The sequence below is a fragment of the Ruditapes philippinarum genome, unplaced genomic scaffold, assembly GCF_026571515.1.
Source record: "Ruditapes philippinarum isolate M1 unplaced genomic scaffold, ASM2657151v2 ctg2029_1_1_1_1, whole genome shotgun sequence".
Taxonomy (NCBI): domain Eukaryota; kingdom Metazoa; phylum Mollusca; class Bivalvia; order Venerida; family Veneridae; genus Ruditapes; species Ruditapes philippinarum.
The window spans coordinates 4,681-18,053 of NW_026858215.1; the positions used below are offsets into that span (position 1 = coordinate 4,681).

Consider the following 13,373-nt stretch of genomic DNA (forward strand, 5'->3'; position numbering starts at 1 on the left):
TTTTTTTTAAAGGGTTTTAAAACAAAATTTTGTTTTCAAAAAGTTTAATGTGGTTTTAAAAGAAAATTTTTTTTAAAAATATAATTCCTAAAAATTTGCTTTTAAACAAAACTTGGGAAATTTTTGAACCAGAAAATGTAAAGTTTAGGGTCATTATGTTTCCGCAATCGGAAAAGAAATGAAAACATTGATTTTGACTTTTTAAAATTTTAAAAAACCTTTTTTTTTTGGCCCCCTTTTTTATTTTTTTCTAAAATTTTTTTGAAATTGCCGTTCAAATTGTTCTTTTATTTTCGAAACGATAGCAAGATAAGAAAACGTCCCACATTTTAAAAAACTATGCGTGGTTAAAAAGCGCAACAAAAATTGTTTATTTTAAGGCCAAAAAGGGAACAGAAAGTAAGTTTCCCCTTTAAGGGAAAACCCTTCCCTTTTCTTTTTTGTTGGTTTCCCGAGAAAAAAATTGAAAACCCAATTCCTTTCCTTTTTAAATACCCCTTTGGTTTTTTGAAAAACCCGAAATGAAGAGGAAAACCCCCATCCCAAATCCAGCATCCTTTTGAAACTTTTGGGTACCATATTTCCCAAAATAAATGTAAATGTCGTAAGCCTTCCCCAAAATCAAAAAAAAAGTGAAAACCCGGTGTTTTAAAATTACAAAGGCTTTTCCAATTTAAAAGTCTCAAGTCGTGCAAGATGATCGTTTTTACTTTGTGTTTACGAAAAACCTTTAAATATAAAATTAAAATAATAATTCCCCTTAAATTTTTTAGAAAACAAAACTAACCGATTATTTTTTTCAATTTTTCTCGAATGTTTTTTCCCGAGGCCCCAAAAGTAAATGAAATTGGGAAAATAAATTTTTTTGGGGCAAATTGAACTTTTTTCCAAGGTTTTGGAAAAAGGGAAAAACCCCAAAACATTTTTTTAAAATGTCAAGAAAATTTTTACCCGATACCCAAATTTTGTTTAAAAAAAAACTAAAAAAGCAAGTCTAGGGGTTGGGGGGGAAATGTTTTAAAAAACTGGTAGTAAATTTTCCGGGCCCTGCAGCAAATAACTTTTTTCAGTTTTGATTTAAAAAATAAGTCAAACAAAAGAGAAAAGGGAATTAAAAAATTTCCCCGTTTTTTTGAAGTAAAAATTTAAAAGGCTCTTTCCAGCTTTTCTTTAGTTGTTGAAATTTTTTTTAAAAAATTTCTTGAAAAAAGTTCTTTTTAAACCCTTTTTGCCAAAGTTTCTGCAAAAAAATTTTTTTTTTTTTGGCAATATTGGCCATCAAAGGTTTTTTAAATGAACAGTTGGGGCTCCCCTTTTTTTTACTTTTTCCCCCCTATTTTTCCCACCCCGGGGATCCCCAAAAAACTTTTTCCCAAAAGAAGTTTTTTAATTAAAATTTTAAAAATAAAGCCCTAAATTGGGTTTTTGATTGGGCGGGGAAATGACTTTTACTTTTTCTCTAAATATTCAAAGATTTTTTAGGTTTTTTGTTTTAAAGGGGAAGTTCAAACTTTTTTAAGTAAGCTTTAAAGATAAAGAACGGGGTTTTTTTTAATTTATCGTTAAAACCAAAGGTTTTTTTTTTTGTTAAATTTTATTATTTTTTAAAAGGGAAATTAAATATCGGCAATCCCTAGTAAAAATGAAAAAGAAAGTTTTAGCTATATTTATCAGAGGTGGGCAAATTTATTGGGTTTTTAGTTCAAAAGAAAAAGAGCCTAAATAAATGTTTTCCCCAAATTTTCTTTTTTAAAATTTAAAAAATTTTACGGGGCCCTTTAACGGTATAGAGTCCCTTTTTAATGTTTAGTAAAAAACGGGAAAAAATGAAATTTACGCCGAAAATGGTCAAACCAAAACCTTCCGGAAACGAAGTCCCCGTATATAGCAAGTGGGGCAATGAGAGGTCCCTGCAAGGAAAAAACCGGGACCTGTAAAACTGGATTAAAAGTAGGTGGGCCGAACTGGGTTTTTAAAAAAAAGCTGAAAGTTATCTATCAATTTTTAAATTTTTTTGTTACCCTTATTTTTTTAAGTACTTTCCCCACAAATGGATTGTTTAGCAATTAAAAATCGGGCCCCAAAAATGAAAGGGGATTTTAAAATTTTGGGAAAAATACTTTAAGTTTAAACACTTTTACCCTTTTATTTTGGGGGAAAGGGAAAAAAGAAAAAAATTTTCCCAAGAAATCGAGTAAGGTCAAACCTTTCCAAACAAGCTTTTTAATTTTTGTGTTTAAAAACGCCCCGGGCCACCTCAATGGGGAAAGAAAAAAGAACGCACTGGGTTTGGGTTTGACAGAATTTTTAATTATATTTTCATGGGAAATACGCTCCCCCGTAAAGACATACATAAACAATAAAAAGAAAAACGGAAAAAACAAACTTAAAAAATACAAAATTTAATCAAAAGAAATACAAAAAACACAATTACAAAATAAGGGGATTAAATAAAAAACGTTTTCCCGAAAATTATCAATACATAACTACAAAAAAGGGTAATAATATTTTTTAAAGCAAAATGGGGTTTTTCATTTTTTTTTCAAAATAAAGGCGGGGTATCGAAATTTTTCGATAGGATTTGGGGTTAAAAGATTTGGGTTTTGATAGAGAGGAGGTTTAAACGAAATAAAAACAGTAAAAAAACGAAAAATATAAAGGAGGTTTTGACTACACTTTCAAAAGCCCACCCCCTAAAATTATAAAAAACTACTTTTTGTTTTTGTTTCAAAATTTTAAATTTTTATTATTAATTTTTAATGTTTTAAATTTAAAGTTATTTAAATTTTAAAGATTGGGGTATTAATGGGAGAAATTTCGTGAATAAAAATTCCCTTAAAATAAGGTAAATGTTAAAGTTAAAAATTAGTGTAAGGGGGGTGTATATAATCATTAATTTTTAAAAATGCATTACAGAAAAACAACCCTAGAACCCCTTCCCCCCGGTTAAAAAAATGGGGTCCCCCGAAATTTTAAAAAGTATAACAAGGGGAAATTTTCCCGGACAAAAGAAAAACCATCTTCTTTTCAAAAAATATGGGTTTATCGTAAAAACAAAGGGTTACTGAAACTAAACGTCTGCTTTTCAAAAATTTATAAACCCCCAAAATGAAACTAGTAAAATCGATTTTTTGCTTTTAAAAAATAAAAATTTCATCCAAAACCGGGATTTAAACACAAAATTTATAATTATGTAAAAGCAAAAGTCAATGCAAAAATATTTTAAAGTTTTGAAATGGTTTAAATATATATTTACGGGTCATCATAAACCGAATTTTAGAAGTAATCATACCGAAATTTTAGAAAAGTAACATTTAAAAAAATTGGTTTTTGTTAGACAACCCTTCATCGTAAAAAAACTATTTTAAAAAACAATGTTCCATTCGGGTTTTTTTTAATTTGTTTTAAAAGTACTCCAAGCGTGTACAACGAAAATTTCCCAATCAGAAGTACAAAATTTTGAGAAACTTCCAAAAAGGGAAGCATTTGCTCCCTTAGAAAACAACAAATTTTCTTTCTCAGGAAGTATAATAAAAGAAAAGTTTTTTCCGTCACATCATCCAAAAACATGGTAATAAAAAATTTAATTTACAAAATTATAAACAAATTGTCATACACGACAATTTCCCTTTAATAATATTAAACTTTTTGTAGGGAAAAACATAAAATTAAAAATGGAAGGGAAAACCCCATCACTGGAAAAAGACACAACCAAAGGTTTAAATAACTTTTTACAACCCAATTTTAAACTTTTTTAAAACAAACATAAAAAATTCTATTTTAAATTTTTAAATCAATTAGGGAAGTCTTTTTAAAAGATTTTCACAATATAGATGTCTTCCAAATTTCAGAATAAAATAAAAGAGGTAAAAATTTTTGGTTTAAATTTATATCTTTGGGAAAAAATACTGGACTCCCAGAAAATTTTTAAGGGTTTAAAACTCTCATGGAATTTTTGAAGCTTCAAGTAGTGGGCCAACGGCAAAAAACCAGATAGCTTATGTTTTTAAAAAATGGTTTTTCATTTTTTTCATTACCATTGGGGCCGATTTTTTGCCAAAAGAGGTTTAAAATCGATTCGGTTTTGGACGTAATTTTTACCCACTGAGCCCCTCTCCCGTTTCCCCCTTTTTTTTTTGAAGGGAAAAATATACTTTGATGAATTTTGGGTTTCCTTCTGTATTTTTATTTTCTTACCGATGGGGATTTTAAATGGGGAAAAGAAGATTTTTGTGAAGCCCTTTTTTAAACTTTTGTGATTTTTTGGAAATTTTTTTTCTTTTTCTTTAAAAAATGGTTTAAAGGTTTTGGGCTGGTTTAAAAAACTACAAAAATTTAAGGGCCGATTTCCCAATTTTTCGCATTTTGGTTTTTCCCCGATGAAACACCTTGCTAAAAAACTATTCTCCCGGATGTAATTTTCCGCTTTAAACCTTAAATCCAAAAATTTTTCCTTTTTTTACTTTTTGGGTTTTTTTGTCTGCTGGGTTGGGTTTTGCTTTTTTGTTAAGGGAAAAGAAAAATTTGCCAAGGTTTTTTTAAGTATTTTTTCTGGGTTTTGATTGGGTTTTTTCAATTTAATTTAAATAAAGCCCTCCCAGAACTTTAATTTTGGGTTTTTGGGCCCAAAAAAAGAAAAAATAAGGAGAGAAACCTTGCTTTCGGGACTAAAAATGTAGGCATGAACCAGTGGACCCAAAATAAAATTCCACAGCTTTCCCCCTTTTCTCATTTAAAGTACCAAAACCCCCTTTTAAAAATGTTTTAAAAAATCTTTTTACAAAGCCATTACCCATCGCAAGATATGGTTGGTGGACTTAGAAATCCCCGCAAATTACCTAATTCTTTGATTTAAAAGCCCCAAAAAATTTGGGTCCCTTGGTTTACTTTTACTTCTGGAAAACCGAAAAGAACGAAAAATTTATCAAAAAAAAACGTTTTTCAGGTTTTGGTGGTCTGGAAATTTTTTTAGGAAAAGCCCCGGGGCATATCGGGAAAGGAAAGGGAAAAAAAAAAATTTTGAATCCCCCCTTTTTAACGTTCTAGCAAGATAGTCCCATGCAGATTTTTTCCAAATTGGGGAAATAGAAAAAAATTGAAACTAAGACCCGTTTAAAGGGTTTTTTGTTTTTCCCCTTGATTTCACCCTTTTACAGATCTATTTTTTGTTTTATGAAAGTAACAATTCCAGGCCCAAAAAAAACGCTTTTTAAAAAAGAGAAGTATCCTACCCCGGCCCCGAGTTTGAAAACACCCAAAAAACTTGGGAAATTTTTTTCTCTAACGGCCAAAGGGAAAATCAATTTAGAAAATGTTTTGACCTTTTTAATTGTGCAAGCCATACAAAACACCTTTTTGAAATTTAAAATTGTCCCTTCCCCGTAAAGGGAAAATTTTACCCCCTGGGGAGATATTTCCAAATGACGCCCCCAAACTGACGGTCTAGTGCCATTTTTCCCCCGTGTTTAAAAACTGTAAAAAAGACGGGGCTTGGGGTTTTACTTGGGTTTCCCAACCTTTTAACTCAAGAAATGGGTATAAAGTCCCTTGTTTTTTATTTTTTTTTAAAGGATCAAGGGCTTCTTAAAAAATTTTTGGGTCCAAAAACTGAAAAAGGGAATAAAGGGTTTTTCATGGTTTTGCAAGATTGTTTTTGACATTGCGAAAATTTGTTAAATTTGAATTCTTTAAAAACCGCGGGGGTCACGTTTTTTTTTACCACTTTTTGTAAGATTAAAAAAAAAATGTAGTTTGATAACAGCCACCCTCTTTTTACCTTACGTTAGTTTTTGGGGTATTGGGAAACATAACCCTCAAGGATTGTTTTCTGGACCCACTTTTGAAAATGGACCATACAAATAATCAAAGAAAACTTTTCTGTGATTGACCCTTTTAAAGCCCGGGATTCAAACTTGTGAGCGGGATAAAAGTTTTTTAGAAAATTTGAAAGGGGTCTACTGGGAAAAAGCAATCACTCTGTCGACCCCCATCTTTCGTTGGTAAACACAGATGCAAACCTTTGAAAGATGCATCCGTGTGGGAGTTTAAAAAGGGGAATTTGGGGAAACTGCATATCGAGAATTTGGGGATGTTTTAAATTTTTTTTTTTTAACTCTTCAAAACTGTTTGTTTTCCTTGTTCCAAAAGAAATGGCGTTTCTTTTTTTTTGTTTAGAAGGTTTTTAATTTCCCGAAGGGGACCAATTTAAATAGGTTTTTTCAAAGTCTGGCCCAAATTTAATTTCAAATCCTTTAAAAGGGAATTTTTTGAAAAATAACCTTTCAAATCCCAAAAATGGTTTGTACTTTTCCCTTACAAAACTTTGGGGGTTTCCCCAAATTTTTTACAAAATTTTTTTTTTCTGGGCTGTTTGAATACCTTTCCCTTTTATAAACCCCGTGGGCCCAAATAAATTAAATTTTTTCTTTAAAGAATTCAAAATTTTTAAAGGTTTAATTTTTTAAAATTTTTTTTCTACAAACGTTTTAGATAAAGGAAAAAGGCATTTTAATTATATCAATGTTATTTAGAAAGACCCATATCATCGAGGGAAAAAGAGGCAATCCATCCAAATTTTTTCCCCCCATGGGATCTCTCCTTTAAATTTGGGTTTAAGGGAACCGGGGGGTTGCAAAAACCGAAAAGGAACGATTTCTTTTGAAAAATTTCCACTCCCCAAAAATTGATCTTTATCACTTTTATTCCCTTTCAAACTTGCCAAAATCCAGAAAAAGGCCAAAAAAGAAAAATAGGGGAGATCCTGACAAAAAAGGGGAAAGTGGGGCATCTATTTTTTGGGGTAGGGAAAAACCCTCTTTTTTTTTCTGAGTTTAGTTTTCCCAAACAAAGCAAAAATCTTAATTTTTCCATTTTTTTTTTCCCCACTTTTAAAAAACAAAATTTACACCAAGGGGTTTTTTTTCTCGTAATTTCCCCAAAAATTTAGCAATTTTTTGAAAGGGGTTTTTTTAAAAAATTTAATTTTAAACAGCAAGAGGTATTTTTCTTTTGGTTCTTTGAAAGGAGGTTTTCTGTAAAATTAAAAGTAAAATTCCCTTAAATGAGAAATATGGGCAAGATCATGCTTTTTCTTTTGGAAAAAAAGGGTTCCCCTTTTTTTTGAAAAGATTTTATACTCTTTTTTTTTGTTTCCCAAAGGGAAAAGCAAAAATTTGAAACAACCGGGCCCAAAAACCTTTTTTAAAATTAAATTTTCTATAAAAATTTTTTATTTTTTTTTCAGGGGACAACGATGTTCGATAAGATTTGGGAAAACTTGGAAAATATATTTTTTTTAGGTTTTTATCCGTTTGTCTGTTTTTCCCTTTCAGGGTTTTAATCCACCCAAAAAGAAGGATCCGATCATCTCAAAAAGATTGGGTTTCCCATTAGATTTCAAGTTGTCAGGTGAGTATGTGTTTTTCTTTTCAGGTAACAGACTGGTTGATTTGATGCACTCTAACATTTTTATTAGTTTTTGTTGATTTCCCGTTTCCTTTTTCAGAGTCACTTGAACTGTTGCCAATATCTACGTTCCGTAGTACTCTAACTTCGTTTAGTTTGACATATTTCTGATTTTTTAGGAATTCGCATAACTTTTGTTGAAAGATTACAAATTTTCAACAGGTATTCGCGCAGTTTTTCCAGCATTCGTCAATTCGACAACACTCTAGGACAAATTAATGGTTTCTGATGATAGCTATCTTCAGCTGGTTCTGTAACTGCTGCTATTTACGTTTCTACTTTTTACGTACAAGACCACTTATGATTCTTGTTTTCCATCGGCTGAAGTGTTATTGACTGAGTAGAAGTTACTGTCCCTACTGAAGCTGATTCAAAAGAAATAAATGCAGTTTTTCCATTCATCAGGTATATGTTCATCTTTCCCATGCTTTTGCTTTATTTCACGGATGATATTTGTTCCTAATCAACACTGGAATACTGTGGATGATATTCGGTAGTAGGTACCACTAAAAACAAAGTTGTTAGTTGCATCATGCTCAAAGTTTTTTGCATTCTATAGTTGCTTCAATATAACCAATGTATGGTACTAATGTCCCGTTGGCTGTTTTTGGACTTCCAGTTCAAATTCATCTAAGCTATGAAGTTTTGGTTTCATTTTTCATGTTGTTGTAGAAATTTTCAGAGATAGAGCTTACCATAGATCCGCTGTCAATAAGTGCATTTGTTTTCTAAATTATCAAATTCGAATTGACGGTTTCATTCGATGATCCAACAAGTCTGTTTCAAAGTTTCATTTGTAGGACATTTTTCACTTGTATTGCTTACATCCTGTCCTGCGATGGAAGCATTCAATTCGTTTAAAATTCAACTTTTAGGTTTAGAGTCACTATTGGTGTTCGAATGGAAACTGTTATATGGAATTGGATTGGAATTCTTTATGTGATAGAGAAATACTTCAAGAAAATGTGTTGAATTTTTGAGATAAACTTATTGACTAAAAGTGTTTAAGAGGATTATCTGAATAAAATTGAGTTTCACTTTTGATATTACAATTAAAGCCTGAAAAAGTGAATACATCGAATGTTTCAATACATTGTATAGGAAAGCAAACATTGTCTTTCAAAACATGAAAATAAAGGTGATGGATTTGTTACTGAAATAAGAGTTTTCATGCAACGTTAGGAAATTTGGGAAAAAAATAATTTAAAAAAAGGGGTTTTTTATGGGGAAAGGGTTGGGAAAATATTTGGGAACAAAACGATTTTATACCCAAAAATTTAAGGGGGTTTGTGTAAAATGGATCTCAAAATCTGATAGGGGAATAAGAAAAAATAAAAGAAATGCAAAAAGGGGAAAAAAAAATTTAAAGGGAAAGGAAAATAGAGAAATAAAAAAAAAAAGAAAGGGGAAATGGCGGAAATGAAGAAGAGAAAAAGGGGATAAGAAGAATAGAGAAAAAGAAAAATTTGGAAAGGGGAGATAAGAAAAAAAGGAAAAAAAAGATAGAAAAAAATGGGGGAAAATGGAGAAGGGGAAAAAGACGGGAAAAAAAAGAGAAAAATGTTTTAAATTTTAAAAACTCCTTCCCAAAATTTGAAAGTGAAGACGTCCCTTGATGAAGATTCCCTAGAATATCACTGAAAAATGAGAAAATTTGAATGAAAATTGGGAAACTTTCGACAAAAAAAAGACAAAATTTTAAAACAAACGGGAAAGTTGTTCCAAGACGAAAACCACTCCAAAATTCGGGTTTCGATCAAAAAGAAAAAAAATATCTATCGTGTCGACCAAAAGTCAAAACTAGTGACGAGAACAGCAAAAACATTGAACGTGGTCGTGATGAACATAGATTTGGCGGGAAATACAAAAGAGAAGAAAATAGCGTTCAACTAGACTTAGATAGAGAATATTTTCTTATGAAACAATTACAAGAACAAAATAGACAAATAGATTTGGAACGTAAAAGAAATGAAGAGGAAGAAGAGAAAGTGAGGCAAAGAATACAAAATTTGAAAGTGACAGAATATGAACTTGATAAAAGAAGATTAGAAAGAGAAAGATTACAAAGAGAAATTGAGAAAAAGAAAGAACTTGAAAGGCTGCGTGCTGAAAGGTTGTTATTGTTGAAAAATCAGGAGGAATCACTAACCCGAAGATTGATTTATGTAGACAGAGATATTCAAAGTGACAAAGTTACATATGGAAATGATATTGATGACAGAGACATATATTATAATAGATTCCAAAATGAGAGTGCTTATCATGACGACATAAGAGACTCAGAGAGACAATGTGAGAGAAAAAGAGATACTTATAGTACATACAGACAATATGAGAGAAATAGAGATGAAGGAGATACAGATAGATATTATGAGGGAAATAGAGGTATACGAGATACAGAGAAACATGGAGACATGGACAATTATCTAAGTAATAGACAAGAATTTAGAAACATGAAATACGAAAGAGGTAGTGAGATTGGTTCAAACACCCCAATACTAAGAGATCGAAGTGAAGACAGAATTTCGTCTAGATTTGGAAAACCTAAAGTACCTCCATTCGATGGAACTGATTTCAAAGTCTGGAAAGTTGAAGTTGAGTGTATCATCAAAAGTGGAATGTATCCTGAAAGTTTAATTGCACAGACAATGAGAAATTCGTTAAAAGGACAAACACGTAAAGTTCTTCTCACCATAGACCCAATGGCAAACTCTTATGAAATACTAGAAAAATTAGAAGATATATACGGAACAACTCAGACAGAAGATTCAATTATGCAAGACTTGTTTAATTCAAAACAGGAGGAAAAAGAAAGTTCTTCAGATTGGGCACTACGTCTTGAGTCAATTATGCAACTGGCTATTGAAAGTGGTGAAATTTCAAATACAAAGAAAAATAGTTTATTGAAACAAAGATTTTGGAAAGGACTTAGAAGTGAAAAGTTAAGAAACAATACAAGGGTTACATTTGAATCATCAGCGAACTTTGAACAACTCAGAAAGAAAACAAGAATTGAAGAAGAAGAACTTAAACGCTCATCAAACGAATATAAAGTCCAAAGGACACCTGATAATACAAATATAAAAGAGGGAAAAGATACAAAGAGTCAAGTTGAGAAGGAAACCCTGATACAAATACAACAGATGAAAACGGGAACGCCATTTGACAAACAGATGATGATGATGCAACAATTAATGGAGAAGATGAATAAACTAGAGAAAGAGTTAGAGCACTTAAAACAAGAAAGAAAAGAGGTAAAACAACCAGAGTACAACACGCCATATAGAAACGAACAGTATACATATAGAGGGAATTACTTTAGAGGAAAGTTCACAATTTGTATATCAATATTTTCAACAATTCAGCTTCACAATTTCATCTATTCAACATTTTGTATCAATATTTTCATCATTTTAGCTTCACAAACTGTACATCAATCTCTTCACAATTTCAACCTCACAATATGTATTTCAATTTGTTCACAATTTCAACTTCACAATCTGTAGATTAATCTGTTCACAGTGTCAACTTCACAATATGTATATCATTCTTTTCACAACATGTGTATCAATATGTTCAAATTTCAACATTTATCATCTCTTCTTTTGTATTTATATTTCCAATTAATCATACAGATTTCATTTCATCCCACAATATCAGGATCTTCACTTTAATGATGTAATATTAATTTATATGTGATTCATTTGCTCTTCTTTTTCATTCATAAATGTTCACTTCAGATTTTCACCATTTCATTTGTCTTTAATTTTCAAAGTTTCTCTTTCACTGATTTGTGCAATTCCTTTCACTTTACATATTGAGTTGATATGTTTTGTTGTTTAGTTTTGTTTTATTTATTTATTTATTTGTATGTTCTTTTATTTTATGTGTATTCAAATGTATATGTAATTTACAAATGAATTTATTTGATGATATTCTTATATATAATATGAATTTAATATATTATTTTATTTGATATATTTATTATTTGTTTTATGAAAATGATATTAAATTTGCATGTTTTGTGAGAACTAATGAGAAAAAAAAAATATTTTAAAAAAAATGTGTCTGGAGCTGGTTTTGAACTGGGTCTGGCGCGCTTCAAAGTACGTTTTCGCAGCGGTCTATCCAACTGCGCTATCAAGACTTTACAATATCGATAGCGTAATTTTGTGATAGCGGTGCAAAATACCGTGCAGGCCTGTGAATTGACGCGTGAAAGTATCGATAAATACGAGGGCGGATCAAGGTGTATAAATTACACTTGAATTATATAGATCTATGTAAATATTTGCAGGTACTTATTTCTATAACTACCTGAAAAATCTGCCAAAAATGATATAATTACATTAATAAATATATCACTGTTATAAGAATTCAATGAACATTTAATCAAATATTCACTGAATGAACACCTTTGTTTAAATTTTTATGTTTCTGTCCTTACTTAAAAAACTTACAACTACCCTTTTCTGTACTATGCTATCCTGAAAAGGCCTAGAAAAGATTCAAAGAAATTGAAGTTGAAAATTGGACGGTATAAAGGGTGGGAAAGAAATACGGACAGATAAAAATGATATAGTAGGTACCTTGACACACAAAAATAATTTACAAAACCTACAATTTTACCATTCACAAAAATAATACACAATACTTATGTTTAAAACAATCTGAAATTAAAGAAAAACAGATATTTTATGTGTAAATATCAAATAAGCACACAGATAAACACACTGAAAGTTTATAATAGTTAACTTCCGGTTGAGACTGGGAGTCGCACACAACTTTGGATGCAAAGTTCCACTTGTTGATCCTCTATCAGAAATGAATTAGGGACTGCGCAGTTGAATATTACTAGTAAATCGATTCAAAATTTAATAAGGCCTTATAGTTTGTTTGTTTTTTTTTTTTAAACTTAACCACTCACGGTACTGCAGTACGTTTTCTTGATGGTGTCTGTTTATGTCTAAGCCAACGATGCTGGGAAGATCCACGTCAAATCATCTGTTTGCTGCTTTACCAATCATCCAGGACCAGAACCAAACGTTGGGCGCCACTGTCGCCGGCCTACTCAATGGGTAATGATAACGAACGCACTGGGTTGGTTCGACAGATTCTATTATATTTACATGGTAAATACGCGCTCCTGTAATGACATACATAAACAATAATAAGACACGGAAAATACAAACAATTAACAATACAAATTCAGATCAATTGAAATACAATACACAATTACATATAAGGCATTAAATACAAACGTTTACCTGTAGATATATCAATAAATAACTACAAAAAGGATGATAATAGTTTTTAAAGCATAAATGGCTGTTTACATTTGTTTTCAAAATATGGCGGATATCGATTACTCGATAGTGATTGGTTATTGATTTGTTATTGATAGAGAGGAGGTTAATCGAAATAAATACAGTAAAGAACGAAAGTATAAGGAGGTCTGACTACACTTACTATAAGCTACCACTACATTATAAACTATCTACTTTAGTTTGGTGTTCAAATTATACTTTATTATTATGTAATTATGAATGTTTTATATTATAGTTATTAGTGTATGATTGATCTTAATGTAGATACGTGTATATAATCATGTAGATAAGGTACTTTTATAAATAGTGTAGGTGTGTATATATCATTTAATTACGTGTATAATGCATTTATCAGATAATTCAACCCTATGACATTAAGTTGTAATTCTTTTTGAGGAATGCAATTTGCGACAGCAATGCTTGTACCACCTGATGTTCTGGCGTTACTAGTGCATATAATTATAAAGTATATAATCTTTTATAGAGATATTATCTTTAGGAGATAACATAGTCTCCTGAAATAGAGAGAAATAAGAATCCCCAAAGAAAGTCCAACACGGCACAAATGAAAATGTTGCAGGG

General features: G+C 30.8%; 1 protein-coding gene across 1 annotated transcript; it reads left to right on the plus strand.

The window, feature by feature from the left end:
* The first annotated feature begins 9,122 nt into the window (after nucleotides 1–9,122).
* On the plus strand, nucleotides 9,123–13,033 carry LOC132752505 (trichohyalin-like). The gene is made up of 2 exons (XM_060742833.1): nucleotides 9,123–10,759; nucleotides 13,027–13,033. The coding sequence occupies exons 1-2, from the start codon at nucleotides 9,123–9,125 to the stop codon at nucleotides 13,031–13,033; spliced, it is 1,644 nt and encodes a 547-aa protein (XP_060598816.1).
* The last annotated feature ends 340 nt before the right edge of the window (nucleotides 13,034–13,373 follow it).

Excerpts from the sequence above, each read along its gene's own strand:
- LOC132752505 (XM_060742833.1), top strand. The coding sequence starts at position 9,123 with ATGAAAATTGGGAAACTTTCGACAAAAAAAAGACAAAATTTTAAAACA.